This window comes from Peromyscus eremicus, chromosome 2, assembly GCF_949786415.1.
Source record: "Peromyscus eremicus chromosome 2, PerEre_H2_v1, whole genome shotgun sequence".
NCBI lineage: Eukaryota > Metazoa > Chordata > Mammalia > Rodentia > Cricetidae > Peromyscus > Peromyscus eremicus.
In genome coordinates this window covers 156,616,067-156,634,531 of record NC_081417.1, presented here as the reverse complement: position 1 = coordinate 156,634,531, position 18,465 = coordinate 156,616,067, and the positions used below count along the sequence as shown (strand labels likewise).

General features: G+C 47.7%; 1 protein-coding gene across 1 annotated transcript; it reads left to right on the top strand.

The window, feature by feature from the left end:
• The first annotated feature begins 3,117 nt into the window (after window positions 1–3,117).
• Window positions 3,118–15,731, top strand: Ubiad1 (UbiA prenyltransferase domain containing 1). The gene is made up of 2 exons (XM_059255371.1): window positions 3,118–4,001; window positions 13,554–15,731. The coding sequence occupies exons 1-2, from the start codon at window positions 3,473–3,475 to the stop codon at window positions 14,039–14,041; spliced, it is 1,017 nt and encodes a 338-aa protein (XP_059111354.1). The 5' UTR covers window positions 3,118–3,472; the 3' UTR covers window positions 14,042–15,731.
• Window positions 15,732–18,465: the final 2,734 nt, after the last annotated feature.

The following is an 18,465-nucleotide window of genomic DNA, read 5'->3' as shown; positions in this document are numbered from 1 at the left end:
AAGTGAAATTTATGCACATCTTTTCCGTGTAATCTTTATTTTTAATATCGGTGTTGTGATAAACATTGAAAATTCCTAAATAGCTTGAATTAGGAATTTGAATAAAATATTAAAATACATTAATATTAAGAGAAACATGTGAAGCTATTAATTATAATGCAGATAAATATTTGTTAATAAGGTAAAAGTTCCCAATTAGATTTTAAAGTTACATTTTTAAATTAAAAAACAAAAAAATCCAAAGTACAAGTTATACTACAGCAAGTACTCCTTATAAAACATTGATACATTTCTTAGGTATTAAATGGGAGACATGCCACTGAGTGTAGTGGTCCACGCCTTTAATCCCAGCACTCCAGAGGCAGAGACAGGCAGGTCTCTGAGTTTCAGGATAGCCAAGGCTGTTACACAGAGAAACCCTGTCTTGGAAAAACCACCAAAAATAAACAAACAATAAATAAATTGGGGAAATGCCAACTAAAATGTAATGAGATTTGTGGAAGACATACTTCTTTCATTTTCTTTTTTGTTGGTTTTTCAAGACAGGGTTCTTCTGTGTAATAGTCCTGGCTGTCCTGGAACTTGCTTTGTAGACCAGGCTGGCCTCGAACTCACAGAAATCCCCCTGCCCTTATACCCTCCAAGAGCTGGGATTAAAGGCACGGGACACTGTTGCACGAATCCTAATTGGTCTTAATAAAAACCCAGAGCCAGATATCAGGGTGAAAGCTGAAAGATCAGAGAAGCAGAGCAAGCCACAGTCACCACCTCTTACCTCACCAACTCCTCAGCCTGAAAGAGCATGCGTTCCTGTCTCTTCCTGCCTGATATTCCTTTCTCTGCCCAGCCATATCACTTCCTGTCTCAAACTTTCTAGTGCTGGGATTAAAGGTGTGTGATCCCAAGTACTGGAATTAAAAGTGTGTGTTACCACTACCTGGCTCTGTTTCTTTTTTATTAGATTAATCTCGTGTAGCCCAGTGTGGCCTTGAACTCACAGAAATCCAGATGAATCTCTGCATCTGCCTCCTGAGTGCTAGGATTAAAGGTGTGTTCCACCACTCCCTGACCTCTATGGCTAACTCTGTGGCTGACTCTGTCCTCTGATCTTCAGGCAAGGTTTATTTCTTAGATTACAAATATATCACCACAGGACACCACTGCCCATTGGAAGACATACTTTCTTTAGACCAAAATAATTTACTACAAATTAATTGTATAACAAAAAGAACTTTTTTGTGAAAAAAATAAGCTTTCATACAGAAGAAAGACAATGGGGCAATAAGGAAATACAGAAAAGTCTCAAAAAACACCATGTGGTCTCCATGTAATTAAGGAGGGTGGTTAGGGAGGGTCAGGGTATTCTCAAAAACAAGTCAAGGTCATGGGTTGGGGCAGGTCAGCCTCCAGGAAACAGACTAAAAACAGCAACTCAGCTCTTACAATGAATGGAAACTTATTTTTAACAATACAGCATAAGGAAGGGCTCCTGCCTTCAAGATGGAGTCAGACAGGTCCTCAACCGTGTGTGTGTGTGTGTGTGTGTGTGTGTGTGTGTGTGTGTGTGTGTGTGTGTATTTGACATTTCTCCAATTTAATACATAAGAAGTGTATCAATGTTTTGTAATTTAAAAACATGTTTTAACTAATTGGGAGCCTTTACCTTATTTACAAATTCTTACACACCTGTAATCCTGGCACTTGGACAACTGAAGCAGGGGATCTTGAGTCCCAGGCTACATTTGATGCTGTGTCAAAAAGTAAGAGAGGGCCAGCAAGATGGCCCTGGGTTAAAGGCGCTTACCACCACCAGACCTGAAGACCTGAGTTAAAACTCCAGAACCCACATGGTGGATGGAGACACCCTAACCCTGCAAGTTATCCTCTGACCTAGCACATATGCACCACCCCCATAAATAAATGTTTGAAAAAGAACAATAACATTAATTTAAAGTGTACAATTTGAAATAAGGAGTGGAGAGATGGCTCATTGGTTGAGCACTTGCTGCTCTTTCAGAGGACTCGGGTTCAGTGCCCATATCTGATAGCTCACAACAGCCTGCAAATTGTAGGATTGGGATGTAGCTCAGATGGTAAATTAGCTACCTAGTGTGCATAATCCTTGGCACCACCTAAAACCAAGTGTGTGGGTGAGTGTTTATAATCTCAGCATTCAGGGCATTGGAGAAAATTTAAGGTTGGATCAGAATTTCAAGGTCCTTATGGGCTGCCTTGCCAGTTTCAGGACAGCCTGAGCTACATAGGCCCCTGTTTTTTTTATTATTGGATTTTATAATGACTGGGTGTTTTGTCTGAGTGTATATCTGCTGTGATCTTCCTGCATGTATGAACACCATGTTTGTGCCTGGTGCTTTAGAATCCAGAAGAGGACACCAGATCCCCTGGAATTGCATTTAGAGGTGGTTGTGAGCTGCCTTCTGCGCGCTGGGAATCGAACCCAGGTCCTCAGTAAGGTCAGCCACTGTGCTTAACCACTGAACTATCTCTCCAGCCCTGGGCCCTGTTTCCAAACAAAGAAACAAAGGAAAAACCCAGTGTATCTTGTAGGTCTTTGCATTTTAGTACACAGAAAATTTCCTAGTTCTTTTTTCTTACAGCTATACCTATATATTCATAACATTGCATCGTATTTTTCTTTTCCTGGCTGTTTATGAACACTTTTTCTTCTTTTCTTTCTCTTCTTCCCTTCTGTTTGGTGTTCCATTTCCTCACCTTTCCCTGTCCCTTCCCTCTCCCCCTTTCCTTTCTCCTTTGTTCTTCTTTAAGACAGGCTCTCATGCAGCTTGGGTTGGCCTAGAACTCACTATATAATAAGGTATGTCCTTGAACTTTGTTCCTGCCATCATTTTCCAAGTTCTAAGATCAGAGATGCACCACCAGGCTCAGCTTGCACACAGTATTTTCAACGTAGGATTGGTTGGTGTAACCATCCCCATAACAATGGGTCTTATTGCAGTAAGCGACCCGCCCTGAAATCCTTGGGGTGCTAAAGGGATCTTTTCCAGTGACTCTTGCCTTTAGCTTATTTGGTGAACCCGGGCTCTGGTCTTTGACCACGCCCTCGCCGGCCACACCCCTCGCCGGCCTTCTCCCGGCCCTGCCGGCCCCGGGCCTCGGTTTCCGGGCCGGCCTCTTGAGAACGATGCACAAGATGGCGGCGGCGGTGGCCCGCTGGAGGCTGCCGGCTGTGGCGGGTCGTTGAGTTGTGGTCCGGGAAAGGGAATCCCACAGGCCTCGCTCAGGTGACAGCTGGTCGGGGCAGTGCCGCCGGCCCCGTGAGGGTGCATGGCCTGCTGTCTGCTGTCGCCTGTTTTTACCACCTCCCAAACCCTGCCCCCGGGGCGGAACCAAAGAAAGGTCAGGCCAGGCTGCCCCGCCTATCTTCGTCCTGGGGCTGTCCCTGTGAGGGGCTCACTTTTAGAATTGACTTTAGCCACGTGTAGCTTCCTCCATGGCTGCGTTGCAGGCCCCGGGGGAGAAGATTAATATCCAGGCAGGAGAGACGACCAAGGTCGAGGACAGGGACCCGCTGGGGAACGTCTGGGCTGAGCAGGACAGGCTTCCACAGCGTTCCTGGAGACAGAAGTGCGCTTCCTATGTGTTGGCCCTGAGGCCCTGGAGCTTCAGTGCCTCGCTCACCCCTGTGGCCCTGGGCAGTGCCCTGGCCTACAGATCCCAGGGTGCCCTGGATCCCAGGCTCTTGGTGGGTTGTGCCGTGGCTGTGCTGGCTGTGCACGGGGCCGGCAATTTGGTCAACACTTACTATGACTTTTCCAAGGGCATTGACCACAAAAAGAGTGATGACAGGACTCTGGTGGACCGAATCTTGGAGCCCCGGGATGTTGTTCGATTTGGAGTCTTCCTCTACACCTTGGGCTGTGTCTGTGCTGCTTGCCTATACTACCTGTCCACTCTGAAACTGGAGCACTTGGCCCTCATCTACTTTGGAGGTCTGTCTGGCTCCTTTCTCTACACAGGAGGTAAGAATTGTCCTGCTTCCTGCTCTAAGGTCCCAATTGCTTGAACTGGAAACTGCTACTTTACATAGGAATTGTAGAAGTGTCAAAGACGCCTTACTGATTTAGGCCACTTGACTGGAATTCCAAAATGTGTGTGCCATGGATACTTGGAAAACTTTTAAGTTGTGAAGACCCTGGTTGGTAGTGGATTATGAACATTACTCACTGCTGGAGATGTGGCTTAGCCTTTAAGATCTCTTACTTTGGGGGCTGGAGAGATGGCTCTGTGGTTAAGAGTACTGGCTGTTCTTCTAGAAGTCTTGAGTTCAATTCCCACCAACCACATGATATCTCACAACTATCTATAATGGGACCTGTCCTCTTCTGGAGTGCAGGCATATATTCAGACAGAGCACTTATATACATAAGATATGTAAATAAACCTTTTTTGTTTTGTTTTGTTTTTTCAAGACAGGATTTCTCTGTGTAACAGCCCTGACTGTCCTGGAACTCGCTCTGTAGACCAGGCTGGCCTTGAACTCACAGAGATCCGAATGCCTCTGCCTCTGGAGTGCTGGGATTAAAGGCATGTGCCACCACCACCTGGCTAAATAAACAAATCTTAATACTTACCGGTAGGGGAAATACCATTATCATAAAGTAGCCCTCCTAGAACAAGTCTTATCCATTGCACTCCAGATGTACTGAGGTGACCCCTGTAATTTCCCCAAATGCAGGAAACTCGGCTGCAGGAAAGAAAAGAAAAAGATCTCTTACTGTTCTTGCAGAGGACCCATGTTCAGTTCCCAGCACCCATGTTGGGCCCTTTATAAACACACTTCAGCTTCAGGGGCTCCAACACCTTCTTAGGACCTCAGTCGGAGTCAGCACACATACACACACATAGAAATTTAAAAACAAAAGAGCATAACGTGGGCTGGCAATGGCTCAGTGGATAAAGGCACCTACCACCAAGCCTGAGGACTTGAGTGTGATCTCCAGGACCCACAAGGTAGGAGGAGAGAACCAGCTTCCAAAAGTTGTCTTCAAACCTCTCTTACACATGTGCACACACTCAAAATAGAAAATGTTTAACATGTACTAAGACAGCGTAGCAATAGCTCTGTAAACTATTAACATAGACATCTATTTATTTATTTATTTATCATCTTCCCTTTTACTCTTTTGGGACCGTTGTGTATCTGGTCCATCATTAACTGAAGTGCAATGCAGTACATAACTGGGTGTAGGAGGTGGTAAGTGCTGCGGGGACAGGGCAGCGGAGGGGACACTGATGACTGTTTTAAGTAGTTTGGTTGGCATGGGCCTCACCAAGGAGGTAACACCTGAGCTAGACTGAAGGCAGTGAGAGATGGTGGAGTTGGCCACGTAGATGTCTGGGAGTAGAACTGTAGGTCTGGGGAACAGCAAGTACCAAAGTGCTGGTGATTTGGAGGGAGAAGTCCACTGTGTGCATGAGGGAGGTAGATCAGGGAGGTAGAGGAGGAGGAGTGAGTCTGGGGAGGGGTGGGAGGCTTGCAGACTGCACAGGCAGACCCTCCCTTCAGGTCTGGACTTCAAAGTGCAGGGGCCATTGCTTTGAACAGCAGTGTGATGATGTCATGGCTTGAAAGAGTCTCTGGCTGTGGTATTGGGGGTGGATAAGTAGGGTAGGCAAGGATGAAAGAAGGAAGACCAAGTCAGAGGCCCTCAAGCAGTTCAGGCAAGATGTCTGGGGGCTCACATCAAGGTGGTGGCCACAGGGAGGTGAGGCAGGTTCTGAATAGACTTTAGAGGTAGATACTGTTTGCCGGTGGATTGGATCTTATGTAGAGATGCCACATAATTAAGTTTGACTCAGAAGGTTTGGCCTGAGCCACGGGAGGATACAGTTGATGTCGTCATGCCAGATAGGAGAAAGGCAAGGCTACAATGTAGAATAGGTTTTTGGAGGGAAGTCAGGAGATCGACTTTGGACATTGTTTTTGTTTGTTTGTTTGTTTGTTTGTTTGTTTTCGAGACAGAGTTTCTCTGTGTAGCTTTGGAGCCTGTCCTGGAACTCATTCTGTAGACCAGGCTGTCCTCGAACTCACAGAGATCCGCCTGCCTCTGCCTCCCGAGTGCTGGGATTAAAGGCGTGCGCCACCACTGCCCAGCTACTTTGGACGTCTTAATGTTAGAGCTCCAAGTGGAGATGTGAGGAGGGTAGTTAATGGAAGAGGCCTGGGCTAGAGAGACAGGTATTTGGGAGCCACTGGCTCATAGATAAAGTTGTAGAGTTGGTGAGAACATCAGAGGGAGTGTCGGTAAAAAGCACAGAGGACAAGTTCTGGGCCCTGGAGCCTTCTAGCCTAAGAGGAGGGGAAGATGAGGACCATATAAAGGAGACTGAAGGAATGGAAAGAAAATCAGGAGACTAGTTGCCCAGCAGCCAGTTGTAAATTTAGGGCAGCCGGGCGGTGGTGGCGCACGCCTTTAATCCCAGCACTCGGGAGGCAGAGCCAGGCGGATCTCTGTGAGTTCGAGGCCAGCCTGGGCTACCAAGTGAGTTCCAGGAAAGGCGCAAAGCTACACATAGAAACCCTGTCTCGAAAAACCAAAAAAAAAAAAAAAAATTTAGGGCAATTAAAAAAGTTTGAGGCAGAGGCAGGCAATCTCTGTGAATTCGAAGCCAGTCTGGTCTACAGAATGAGTTCCAGGTTAGACCTTGTCTCAAAAAACAAAGGAGCACAAAATTTTGATAGAGGCTGAGTATGGTGGTCCACACCTGTAGTACCTCCACCACTAGACTGAGCGGGAAGATTCGTCTCTCACACACACACACACACACACACACACACACACACACACACACACGGATAGCCTGAGCTACATAGTAAGGTTCTGTTTCCCAAAAAAAAAAAAAAAAGTTAAAAAGTTTGCTAAGGGAAACCTGTGGGACACTGGTAGAAAGTGTAAGTGGTGGTGAAGACCTCTGTTAGTCAGCTCTCCATTACTGTAACAGAATACCTGAATTAATAATAGACTAACGTGAGGGATGGCATGTTAGAGGCTTCAGTTTATGGTTGGTTGGCCTATGGCTTTTTGGTCTTTGGCAAGAGAATCCGTAGCTGAGGAAGTCCATGTGTCTTGGGTCTGGGAGTGAATAAAGAAAGAGGAGTGGGTTAGATCCAGGTCCCAGTGTCTCCTCCAAGTACGCACCCCCATGTGACTGGAAGGCCTACTAAGGCTCCAGTCCCTTGAAAACTCTACCACTGGTCCAGAGAGACAGCTTAGCAGTTAGAGTGCTTGCTGCTCTTCTAGAGGACCCAAGTTTTGACTCCCAGTACCACGTCAGGCCACTTACAGCCACCCATGTAACTCCAGCTCTGGGATCCAGCTCCTCTTCTGGTCTCCACAGGTACTTGTACGTGTGTGCCATCCACTCACACAGACACATATACATAAATAAAAATAGGTGCTAAAGATAAAATATTCCATCAGCCCAGAGACTAACTCTTCAACTCACAAGCCTTTGGGAATTCTTCTCAAATCCATGGCATTCTCCTTATTTAAGAGACATTTTAACCAAGACTTGAAGGAAACAGAACCGACCCCGGGTTAGAATTAGAGTCTGGTTGCAGTGCTGAGTCATTCAGGGCTGAAGGGCCAAAAGTGCAAAGATCTCTTCCTTCCCTCGGCTCCTGGTGACTATAGCAGTCTGTCTGGTTAAGCTGGTGACTCTCAAGCTCTAGGTTCGGAGACTCCAGGCTCATATCTGACGTCTTTTGGGGCATAGATGCTGGGGACTAGACAGCGCCCAGGGCTCTACTCAGTGGTACAGCATGGTAAGTGTGTGCCTTACCTGTGAATTACACCCCTGCCACACCCAGATCATAGTCACTCCTAGAACAGGTCTCAATTCAAATTTCTGGTCATTTCTCCAAGGATAGTTACTACTTACAGATTTTCTCCTTTTACTCAGTGGCATTTTTTTCTCCTTTTTTTTTTAAATGTGTTTGTGTGTGTGCGTGTGTATGTGTGTGTGTATGTGCCCCTCACATGCTAGGCAGGCACTCCACCACTGAGCTGTACCCCTGGTCCACTTATAACTTCATCCTACTAGCTCTTTAGACCCAAAGCTGCGGACACCCTTCTTGACTTTTTGTTTTGTTTTGTTTTTTGAGACAGGATTTCTCTGTGTAGTCATGGCTGTCTTGGAACTCACTCTGTAAAACGGTGGTCTCGGAGGTCTACATGCCTCTGCCTCCCAGGTGCTGGGACTAAAGGTGTGCGCTACCGTGCCTGACTGGACTCTTTTTGTATCTGACACCCAGAGCATCAGCAAGTTGTATTTCTGTTAAAAATCAGTCTGAAATCTGACCACTTCTCTCCACGTCCCGCCTCCACCGGGACCTTCTCCCTGGCGTGCTGCAGAAGCTCCTAATGGTCTCTTTACGTCTGCCCTCATCCCTTTCAGGCTATTCCCAGATCATCACCCACAGTAACCCTGGTAGTGGAAGGCAGCTGGCAGCCCTCTGTGTAACACTCTTCAGTGGCTCCCGTCTCATTCAGAGTAAAGCCAAGTCCTTGTAGTGACAGCCAGGACGCCTCATTATCTGCATACCTCTGCCCTCCCCAGCTCTGATCTGCCCTCATCTTCCTCTTGGACCTGGAATATCAATGTATAAACTTTACAGGTACCAATCTCTCTGTTTAGAATGCTCTTCTCCATCTCTGTGTGGCTTACTCTAACCTCCACCCATTTCACCTTCTTTGGGAGGCTTTGATTTCTTGTTTAATTCTAGCACAGGAAGGAGAGGCAGCTTGGGCTTCCAAGTGACCCCCAACCCAGTCTTAAAAAAAAAAAAGGTGGGGCTGGAGAGATGGCTCAGAGGTTAAGAGCACTGCCTGCTCTTCCAGAGGTCCTGAGTTCAATTCCCAGCAACCACATGGTGGCTCACAACCATCTGTAATGAGATCTGGTGCCCTCTTCTGACCTGCAGTCATACATGCTGTATACATAATAAATAAATAAAACTTTAAAAAAAAAAAGGTTGAGTGTGATAGAGGAAGACACAGCACATATGTGAGTGAGCATAACTGCATACATATACATAACACATGCTACACATGTAAGTACTCATGGAGTGAACAACTAGGATTGACATGTATTCAGCATAAGCTGACTTTTTTTAATGTTCATTTTTACTCTATGTGCACATGCATTTTGCCTGCATGTATATATGTACACCAGGTACCTGCAGGTTCCTACGGAGTCAGAAGAGCATTGGCTTCCCAGAAAGTAGAGTTACAGGCTCTTGTGAGCTGTCATGTGGGTCTGGAAACTGAACCTGGGTCCTCTGGAAGAGCAGCCAGTGCTCCTAACCACTGAGCCATCTCTCCAGCTCCATAGATTTTCTTTTTCTTCTTTTTTTTTTTCTTTCCAGACAAAGTTTCTCTGTGCAGCCCTGTCTGTCCTGGAACTCATTCTATAGTTCCAAGGCTGGCCTTGAACTCAGAGATCTGCCTGTCTCAGAGTACTGGGATTAAAGGGGTGTACCACCACTGCCTGTCTGTAGATTTCCTTTTAACATTGGCTTTTACTGGCATAGAATTGACTTGCAGTGAAGTGTGTTTGGTTTGGTGAACCTTGAACAGCTGTATAGTCCCTGCATCTCCATCACCTCCTAGTGCTTCCTCGGGTTCTTCCCACCAGCCCCATCCATCCTCATCTAGGCACAGGTAACTACTCTTCTAGTTTCTTTTACTTAGGTTAGTTCTGTGTGGTCTGGAGCACCATGTAGAGGGACCCATTTCATATGGACTACTTGTGACTTTGTTTATTGCAATATGAGCTCTGTTTTGTTGTTGTTGTTGTTGTTGTTGTTTTGGGGGATTTTTTGTTTTGTTTTATTTGAGACAGGGTCTCTCTCTATATGGCGCTGGCTAGTCTGGAATTCACTAGACCAGTCTGGCCTCCAACTCACAGAGATCTTCCTGCCTCTGCATCCCGAGGGCTGGGGTTAAAGGTGTGGGCTGCCACATCTGGCCTTAGTATGAGCGCTTGGAGTCTGGCTTCTTTTGCCCAGTGTGATGTTGGAAGCTCACTGTCATGCATGTCGGCAGCTCCTTTTTATTGTGAGCAGCATCTGTTGAGGGACACACCACACTGTGTTCTGCTCACCTGTTCAGGGACCTTTGGGTTGTATCTGTTTTTTCTATTGTGAATGAACATTCATGTTCAAGTCTTTTTATGAGTATTTGTTTTCATTTCTCTTGAGTAAATGCCTGGAAATGAAACTGCTATGGCCTCCACTGGGTGACGTTGAGTTCTACAAAGAGCTGCCAGCCCCTTTCAGAAGTGCTTGTACTACTCATATTCCCACAGCAGCATGAGACTTCAGTGGCTCTGCGCCTTTGCCAGCTTCCTCCCTGGGTTAGCCTCTTTGTGTGTAGCCAGGCTGGCTAGAAACTCACGACCCTCCTGCCTCTGTCTTCCAAGTGCTGGTATTGAAGGCCTGGTCCTGGTCCTTGTCAGCTTTTTAATGTAGGTCTTTTTTTTTTTTTTTTTTTTTTTTTCGAGACAGGGTTTCTCTGTGTACCTTTGCACCTTTCCTGGAACTCACTCTGTAGACCAGGCTGGCCTCAAACTCACAGAGATCTGCCTGCCTCCTGAGTGCTGGGATTAAAGGCATGTGCCACCACCACCAGGCTTTAATGTAGGTTTTAACAGATTAATCCTAGCTGCTACATGAAGAAAGGTCCCAGTATTTCACTGTGCTATCTCCTTCAGAACTTAGTGTTGGGAGGGGTGGGGATGCTTAAAAAGAAACTCCCATGCAGGTCACATCTCTGAGTCAGGAGGATTACGACTGTGTCTTACACCCTGAGAAAGTGCTCTCTCCCAAGCCTCTGTCAATTTCTTGCATCAGATAAACTCAAGATTATAAGACCCTTCTCATTCCTTGAGTGGGTTTGTGCTTGGCTTTGGTAGAGGACTTATTTAAGGTGGGGACCCAGGTTTCTGTTGTGATTTTGTTTTTGCTTTGTTTTGAAGCTTAAATACAGGTTTTTGTTTTTGTTTTCTTTTTTTTCTTTTTTCTTTTGGCTTTTCAAGACAGAGTTTCTCTGTGTAGCTTTGGAGCCTATTCTGGAACTTGCTCTGTAGACCAGGCTGGCCTCGAACTCACAGAGATCTGCCTGGCTTTGCCTCCTGAGTGCTGGGATTAAAGACGTGTGCCACCAATGCCCGGCCTTGAGTACAGTTTTATTAGAGTCAGAGAAGATCAACAGGGAAAAGCAAGCTGCAGATCTCTAGCTGCTGGGAAGAGGGAGATAGAAAAGAGAAAGAAAGAAAGTTATGCCTTTTGCAAGAGAGGTAAGCAAACAGCCATGGAGTGGAAAGTGAGGGGCTGCAGAGGAGGAGTGAGAGATTCCTGAGTGTCTGGGAAGCATGCTCATGGCCTCGAGGCTCCATATAAGCAGCTGCCTCCAGGCACGTTTTGCTTGCTGAAGGAAGGAGGGGTCTTGGATCATCCAGCCAGAGGTCGCTTCTTCCCCTTCCAGAGTCATGTTGTGGTGTGTAGGTCAGTGAGTGTAAGTGAAAATAGAGCCTCGTGCTGGCCTGGCCTGGGAGGAGGCTTCCTCAACACCTGCAGTATGCAGGGGGTGGGGGCTCACTGGGTCAGGGCTGGTGTTCTCTCAAGGGAACTTTGTGGTGGTATTGTGTTCCCCAAAATATTGTGTACCCTAATAAACTTATCTGAGGTCAGAGAACAGAAAAGCCACTAGATACTTAGGATAGGCAGTGGTAGCACACGCCTTTAATCCTAGCATTCCAGAGGCAGAAATCCATGTGTTCAAGGATACAGCCAAGCATGGTGACTCATGCCTTTAATCCCAGAAAGCGAGCCTTTAATCCCAGGGAGTGGTGGTAGAAAGCAGAAAGGTATATAAGGCGTAAAGACCAGAAACTAGAAGCATTTGGCTGGTTAAACTTTTAGGTTTTGAGGAGCACAGTTCAGCTGAGAGCCATTCGGATATGAGGACACAGAGGCTTCCAGTCTGAGGAAACAAGATCAGCTTAGAAGTTGGCCAGGTGAGGTTAGCTGTGACTTGTTCTGTCTCTCTGATCTTCCAGCATTCACCCCAATACCTGGCCTCGGGTTTGTTTTTATTAATAAGAACTTTAAGATTCATGCAACAGAACTTCCTCCTGGCACATGTCCTAAGATAATCAAGTCATCGACACACAGCATGGCTGTGTGCAATCAGCTTCCCGGTGCTGGGGAACTGAGGGTCATTCCTATGATGCCTTGTTGGGGTGCTGCATTTTAAAAACCAGGGGTACTCATTTGCTGCCAGCAGATCCACAACTGCTTCTGTAAAGGTGAAGTTGGCCAGATCTTGGTCCTTGGTTTTTGTGGTTTTAGATCCCCTGTAGATCATTGTCATCTGTCATTTTAGACTGGTTAAATGTGATCGGATACTCTGAGGCCGTGCCTTACAGCATCATAGATCCAAAGGCTTCCCACTACTGTAGCAATCTAGTTTGGGCCATCCCTTTGGTCACCTCCCACCATTGCAGATGGCTTTACTATCCCAGCCAGAGTGGGATACTCTTGACCTCCGACCACAGTTCCAGGTTGAAGTGTTTGTTATTCTGGCTCTGTGTTCAGTTCAGCCCCAGTGCCAAGTATCGGGAGCCAGCTGTGGCAGGACAGGTGCTGGAACCTGGTTCTGAGGACACAGGGATGTTGAGGGTTTGAGTGTGTGTTGGGAGGCGGGGCAAATCCAGAGTTTTAAAGGAACACTGGAATGGGGTGGGAGGTTCTTACAAGATCAAAAACCACTTAGGAAGGTGTTAACAGTATTCCAGAGAAAGAGGACCCTGATTTGGATATGGGATGTAGTATGGTGCTGGAGATGGAGGGAGGGGGCTGGAAGGAGGGGTTATGGGTAGGCTTTGGAGCAGAATGGTCTCTAGGGATGATTTGGTCTTGATGGGAACCACAGGGAGAACACTGCATGATAACTTCCACGGTTTTCCTCATTATATGGGTGATACTTTCTTTGTATGGAAGTATATGGTTGTGAATGCCATGGTGTTTGCCATCCCTCCGTCCCTCAGCACGGAGGCTGTTCTCCATTCCAACAACACCGGGGACGTGGAGTCTGACCAGGAGGCCGGCCTTGCCATTCTCATCGGGCCTGACTTCTCCTGTGTGCTCTACAAGCCAGAAGACAGACTGGAGGGAAAGGAGGCAGGATGGACATTCTGTCTTGTAGGGTTGGAGAAGGGCAGAGAGTTCTGTGGTCTAATGCAGTGGATCCTAAAGCCTTTCATATGTTCTTGGGCTCTTGTTATCTCTGTGTACCGGGAGTTCAGGGCATTTTGTGGCAGAAACTGGTTTTGGGGAGAAAACCTAAAAGGCAAACTTGGCAGGTACCAGGCAGTTGAGCTCAGAAACCTGAGTCTGTACTGGGTCATTTGGGGTTCCCCATTGATTGCTTACCCTCACAGCTTCTCACCGGACAGCCCCTGTGTCCAGCCCTTGATTCACACTGCCTCTCTGGCTTTTCTGGCTACAGGAATTGGATTCAAGTATGTGGCACTGGGAGACCTCATCATCCTCATCACTTTCGGCCCACTGGCTGTGATGTTCGCCTACGCTGTCCAGGTGGGGTCCTTGGCCATCTTCCCTCTAGTCTATGCCATCCCTCTGGCCCTCAGCACGGAGGCCATTCTCCATTCCAACAACACCAGGGACATGGAGTCTGACCAGGAGGCGGGCATTGTCACGCTGGCCATCCTCATCGGGCCCACCTTCTCCTATGTGCTCTACAACACGCTGCTCTTTCTGCCCTACCTGATCTTCAGCATCCTGGCCACGCACTGCAGCATCAGCCTGGCGCTGCCCCTGCTCACCATCCCCATGGCCTTCTCCCTTGAGAGACAGTTCCGCAGCCAGGCTTTCAACAAGCTGCCCCAGAGGACAGCCAAGCTCAACCTCCTGCTGGGGCTTTTCTACGTCTTTGGCATCATCCTGGCACCAGCAGGCAGTCTGCCCAGACTCTGAGGAGGCTATCAGCTCCTACCACAGCACAGCCCCTCCTTAGAATGTGCAGACCCAGAGACTGAGAAGGGGCGCCACTGGCCAGGGTGGGTGCTCATCATGGGCTGCCAACTCCTGCCCTTATGTGTTAGCATTATCTTCGTAAAGATAATCTGCTTGTGATTTGTTTCCCTCGTTATGGGGAGCCCTAAAACCACTGTAGTGTCTGAAGATGGATTGGACATACTGTCCTTGTATTATTTATAATCTCCACTAGAGGGTGTTGTCGGGCCAAGTTAGGATGGAAGGCCCATCTCCCCCTTGTTCTAAACAGAACGCCCTAACAATTTATGAAGGAGCTGTGTCCCAGAAGAACCACAGTGACGAGGCACAGTACTGCCCTGTTACCTTGGCACATAGGAAATGGTAATAATTGGTGCCAGGTCCCATTAACATGGAGCACCTGTCCCCTGAACGTGCTGCCTGCTAGAGAAAGTCCCTCATTAACAACCATGTGGCTCCCGGCTTTTTGCCTGGTGGTGGGTGGTTCAGACATTTCTGTCCTTCATCTCTCCTTTCCCTCATCACCACTGTTGAGGAAAATGTCAGCTCACCCTGCAGCAAGACAGTCAAGCCTGAGGCGGCTGAGGAAAGCAGTCTGCTTTCAGTAAAACGTGTTGGGGGGCTGCGTCCCTCTGTAGAATGCACTAGGATGACAGTAATTATCGGGACCTGAAGTGGTAGTGGCATTTAAAGCCCGTAGGCCTTGTCTCCTCCCAGCTGCTTCCCCTGGTACTCCTCTTGCCTACCCTGCATTTCTGTCCTTCCGTTTCCCAGTCCCCAGACTGGGCAACAGTGATGCATGAGTCAGGGACACTTGTCCCCATATACAGAGCCACAGGATGGGCAAAGCAGGGGCCTGTTGAAGCCAATGGACAGCAGTCCTGGCCCCACTCAGCCAGAATAGTGAGAAGTCCTGCTGGTGAAAGAACTATGAAATACGGTTCCCTCCTCTCCCTACACTTCTGTTGTCTCATTCAGACAGAGAGTGGTTTCAGTGAGGTCACTTCCAAGGAACCAGTGGTGTCTCATTCCCTCCTGTGGTACACTTGGAAGTGTGACGTCTGCACTGAGCTCGCCCTCTTGCATTGAGATGGTCACATTCTCATTGTGCTCTACTCTGTGATCAGCTGTCCTGGAGGGCAGTGCAGGGTCTTGGCCTGCAGAAAATGACTTTGAGTTAGCAGTAGGTCACTTCCTTGGGAAAAATATATTTAAAAATTGCCCAGAGTTCTTCTGAAGTCAGCTTTGTCTAAAAGAAAGCCAGGGTCCCTGAGCTTGGGTGGGGTCCAGAATTCTTGGAAAGGAGCACTGCTTTCCTGTTCTTCCTAGCACGCCAGGTTTGTGGCATTTGGTGCTTTTGAGGGTCCTGCCTTTGAAGAAGCACCTACAACCCCTGCTTGGGGCTGACTGCTGTCACCTGGAGGACCAGTGGCTCTCACTGTCCAGGCCTGACACATGGCTACTCTCATCAGAACTGTGTCAGCTGCTACATCATGCTCTGGTACAGATTTTAATGCCTATTTTTATAGATGATCCCCAGAGGCCATATTTGGTGCCACATTTTATATACAGGCCATTATAATTTATATTATGTCTTCTGATTTAATGAAGGTTTCCTATAGATTTGTTAATTAAAGTATGAGAAAATGTCCATCAGTGGCTTTGTGTTTCTTTACTTTCCTCCTGCTTCTCTTACTGTGGGAATGTACAAAGGTCTCAGGGATTGCCAGGCATGGTGGTGCACACTTTTAATTCCAGCACCTGGGAGACAGGCTGGTGGGTCTCTGGGAATTTAAGGCCTGCCAGGGATACACAGTGAGACCCTGTCTCCAAAACAGAAACTCATTCCAGGCCTTTGGAACAGTGCAGTGGAGCACCTCATTCCCTGCAGTGAATCTGGATACTGTTTGAGCAATGTTGATGGGCTGGCTATGTTGGCTGGTCTTGTGTCAACTTGACACAAGCTAGAGTCACTGGAAAGAAGGGAACCTCAATGGAGAAAATGCCTCCATAGGACTGGGCTGTAGGCAAGCATGTGGGGCGGCCCAGCCCATGATGAGTGGTGGCATCCCTGGTGACAGTTGTGGGTTCCATAAGAAAGCAGGCTGAACAAGCCATGGGAAGCAAGCCAGTAAGCAGCACCCCTCCATGGCCTCTGCATTAGCTCCTGCCTCCAGGTTCCTGCCCTCTTCAGTTACTGTCTTGTCTTCTAATGATGAACAGTGCTGTGGAAGTGTAAGTGAAGCAAATCCTCTCCTCCTCAAGTTGCTTTGGTCATGGTGTTTCATCACTACAATAGTAATCCTACCTAGGTTAGGGGCCCTTAGAAAAGGTGGCAGGACCATTTAGAGCCAACTGGCCAGACCACATTAACCTCATTTCCCGCTATCTCCCCCTACTTATTTTTCTTCTGCTAGGTCTCCATGCTGATGGATTAGGAACAGGTAGTAGATGGAGCGAGTTTACGTTTCACCTAGGCATTTGACAATATATCCTTATGAACAAGGCAGAGATATGTGGAATGGATATCACTGTAGCTAGATAAATTCCTGAGACTGAATGCACCATGGGAGAGAGCTGACGGATCAGCATGTCAGCAGCAGCAGGGAAGGGACCCTTCAGCAGCACATTCGAGTGAGCCCTGCCCTCTTTGAGCCTTTGCCCAGCTAGATTCAACACCTGTTATTAGCAACTGGAGTAAGGCATCCCAAATTGAAGCTTTCAGGAGCCTCGGAGGAAGAGCTGCTAGGACTGATAATTAGGATGCTCGGGAATTAGAAGGCTACTTTGATAGGTCAAGAGAACAAGTGAGCATGAATAAATGCAGAGCGATACACTCAGGTCTCCCAGATACCGGCATGTGATTGAGAAGGAGTTGACCTGTGACATGAGAGCAGATGTGGCTGTGGGTTTTATGAATGACTCTAGGCTTCATGGTCACATGACTTTACCATTTGAGTCAGATTTATTCTGCTCACCCAATGAGTAGCAGGGAATTCAACTCCAGTCACCTCAGGCTCTTCCCATGCCTGTAGGGTTGGTCACTCAGTCTCTTGGGGGCCAGAGTCAGGGATTTTAGTTAGGCCTTTAGTCCTTCCATTCACCAGCTGTAAGGTCATCTCTCTGCTACCTGGTGCTGGGCTTCAGGCCTGGGATTCACCCTGCTTCTCTTGAAGGGTTTAGGATGACCCTTTCTGCTGACAGGTACCAGGGGCCTGTGGGGCACACTGGTCCCTGCCAGCCCATACCCATTTCTGCCCCAGCTCAGTGACCTTTCTGTGGTCTCTCTGTTTACCTCCACTGCTCAAATCTGTCCTTCCATGCCTTTGTTGAACCTTTTCACCGTGACCCACCTAGAAAACCTTGGAAGCTCAGGCCTGGCCTGCTCTGGGCCTGAGGGGCTGATTCATGAATCAAGTGTATGCTGTTTTACTGCTTGCTACTATGTATTAATAACCAAACCCACACCCAGGATCTAACCCTAACCTCAGACTAAGACAGTGATGACCTTGGTGAAGGTTATTGTGATCCACAAGGTGAATAGGAAGGCTATTACAGTCCAGAACAGGGAGGCAGAAGGCCTGGTCACCACTGTATTGGCCATTTTTCATAGGCTGGGCCTGAACCTGCACACCTTGTTGGCCATGGAAAGAGTCAGTTTGGAGACAGATCAAGAGTGTGTCATAGCCGGGTGGTGGTGGTGGTGGTGGTGGTGGTTGTGGTGGAGCACACCTTTAATCCCAGCACTCGGGAGGCAGAGCCAGGAGGATCTCTGTGAGTTCGAGGCCAGCCTGGTCTACAGAGTGAGATCCAGGGCAGGCACCAAAACCTACACAGAGAAACCCTGTCTCGAAAAACCAAAAAAAAAAAAAAAAAAAAGGCGCATATCAGATGCGCTTGGACTTCAGAAGTACCTTTGGCAGTATATGGAGTGCAGAATGAAGATATAGTTGGGAGCCAATTTCATTTCTAGGTGTGGTGTGTGTGTGTGTGTGTGTTGCGTGGGTAACAGCTGCAGCAGAGATTTTACAGTTTCTCAGTGTGGGAACGATGTTTTGAAGGTGCTATTAACAAACTGGGTCTTGTCCAAGAAGCATTTGGAAGAAGGGTGAGGGCACATAAAACCATGTTGGCCTGGAAAGGAGACCTGAAAGAGGAAGTCTTGGGGGAAGAATGATTGGGCTGGGTACGCTGTGTTCAGAGTAAAACCAGGACATGCAGATGGGACTTAGCCAACCCCACGTTTAAGCTCTTGTGTTAAAAGGAACCTCTGTAGCCATGAGTGGAAATAGCAAGTGGGGTGTTCAGAACATCCCAGAGGGTGGTGAGTTTCCTGCAACTAGAGGCATTCAAGAGAAAAAGGGAGTGGCTAGGCCCTGTGGGAC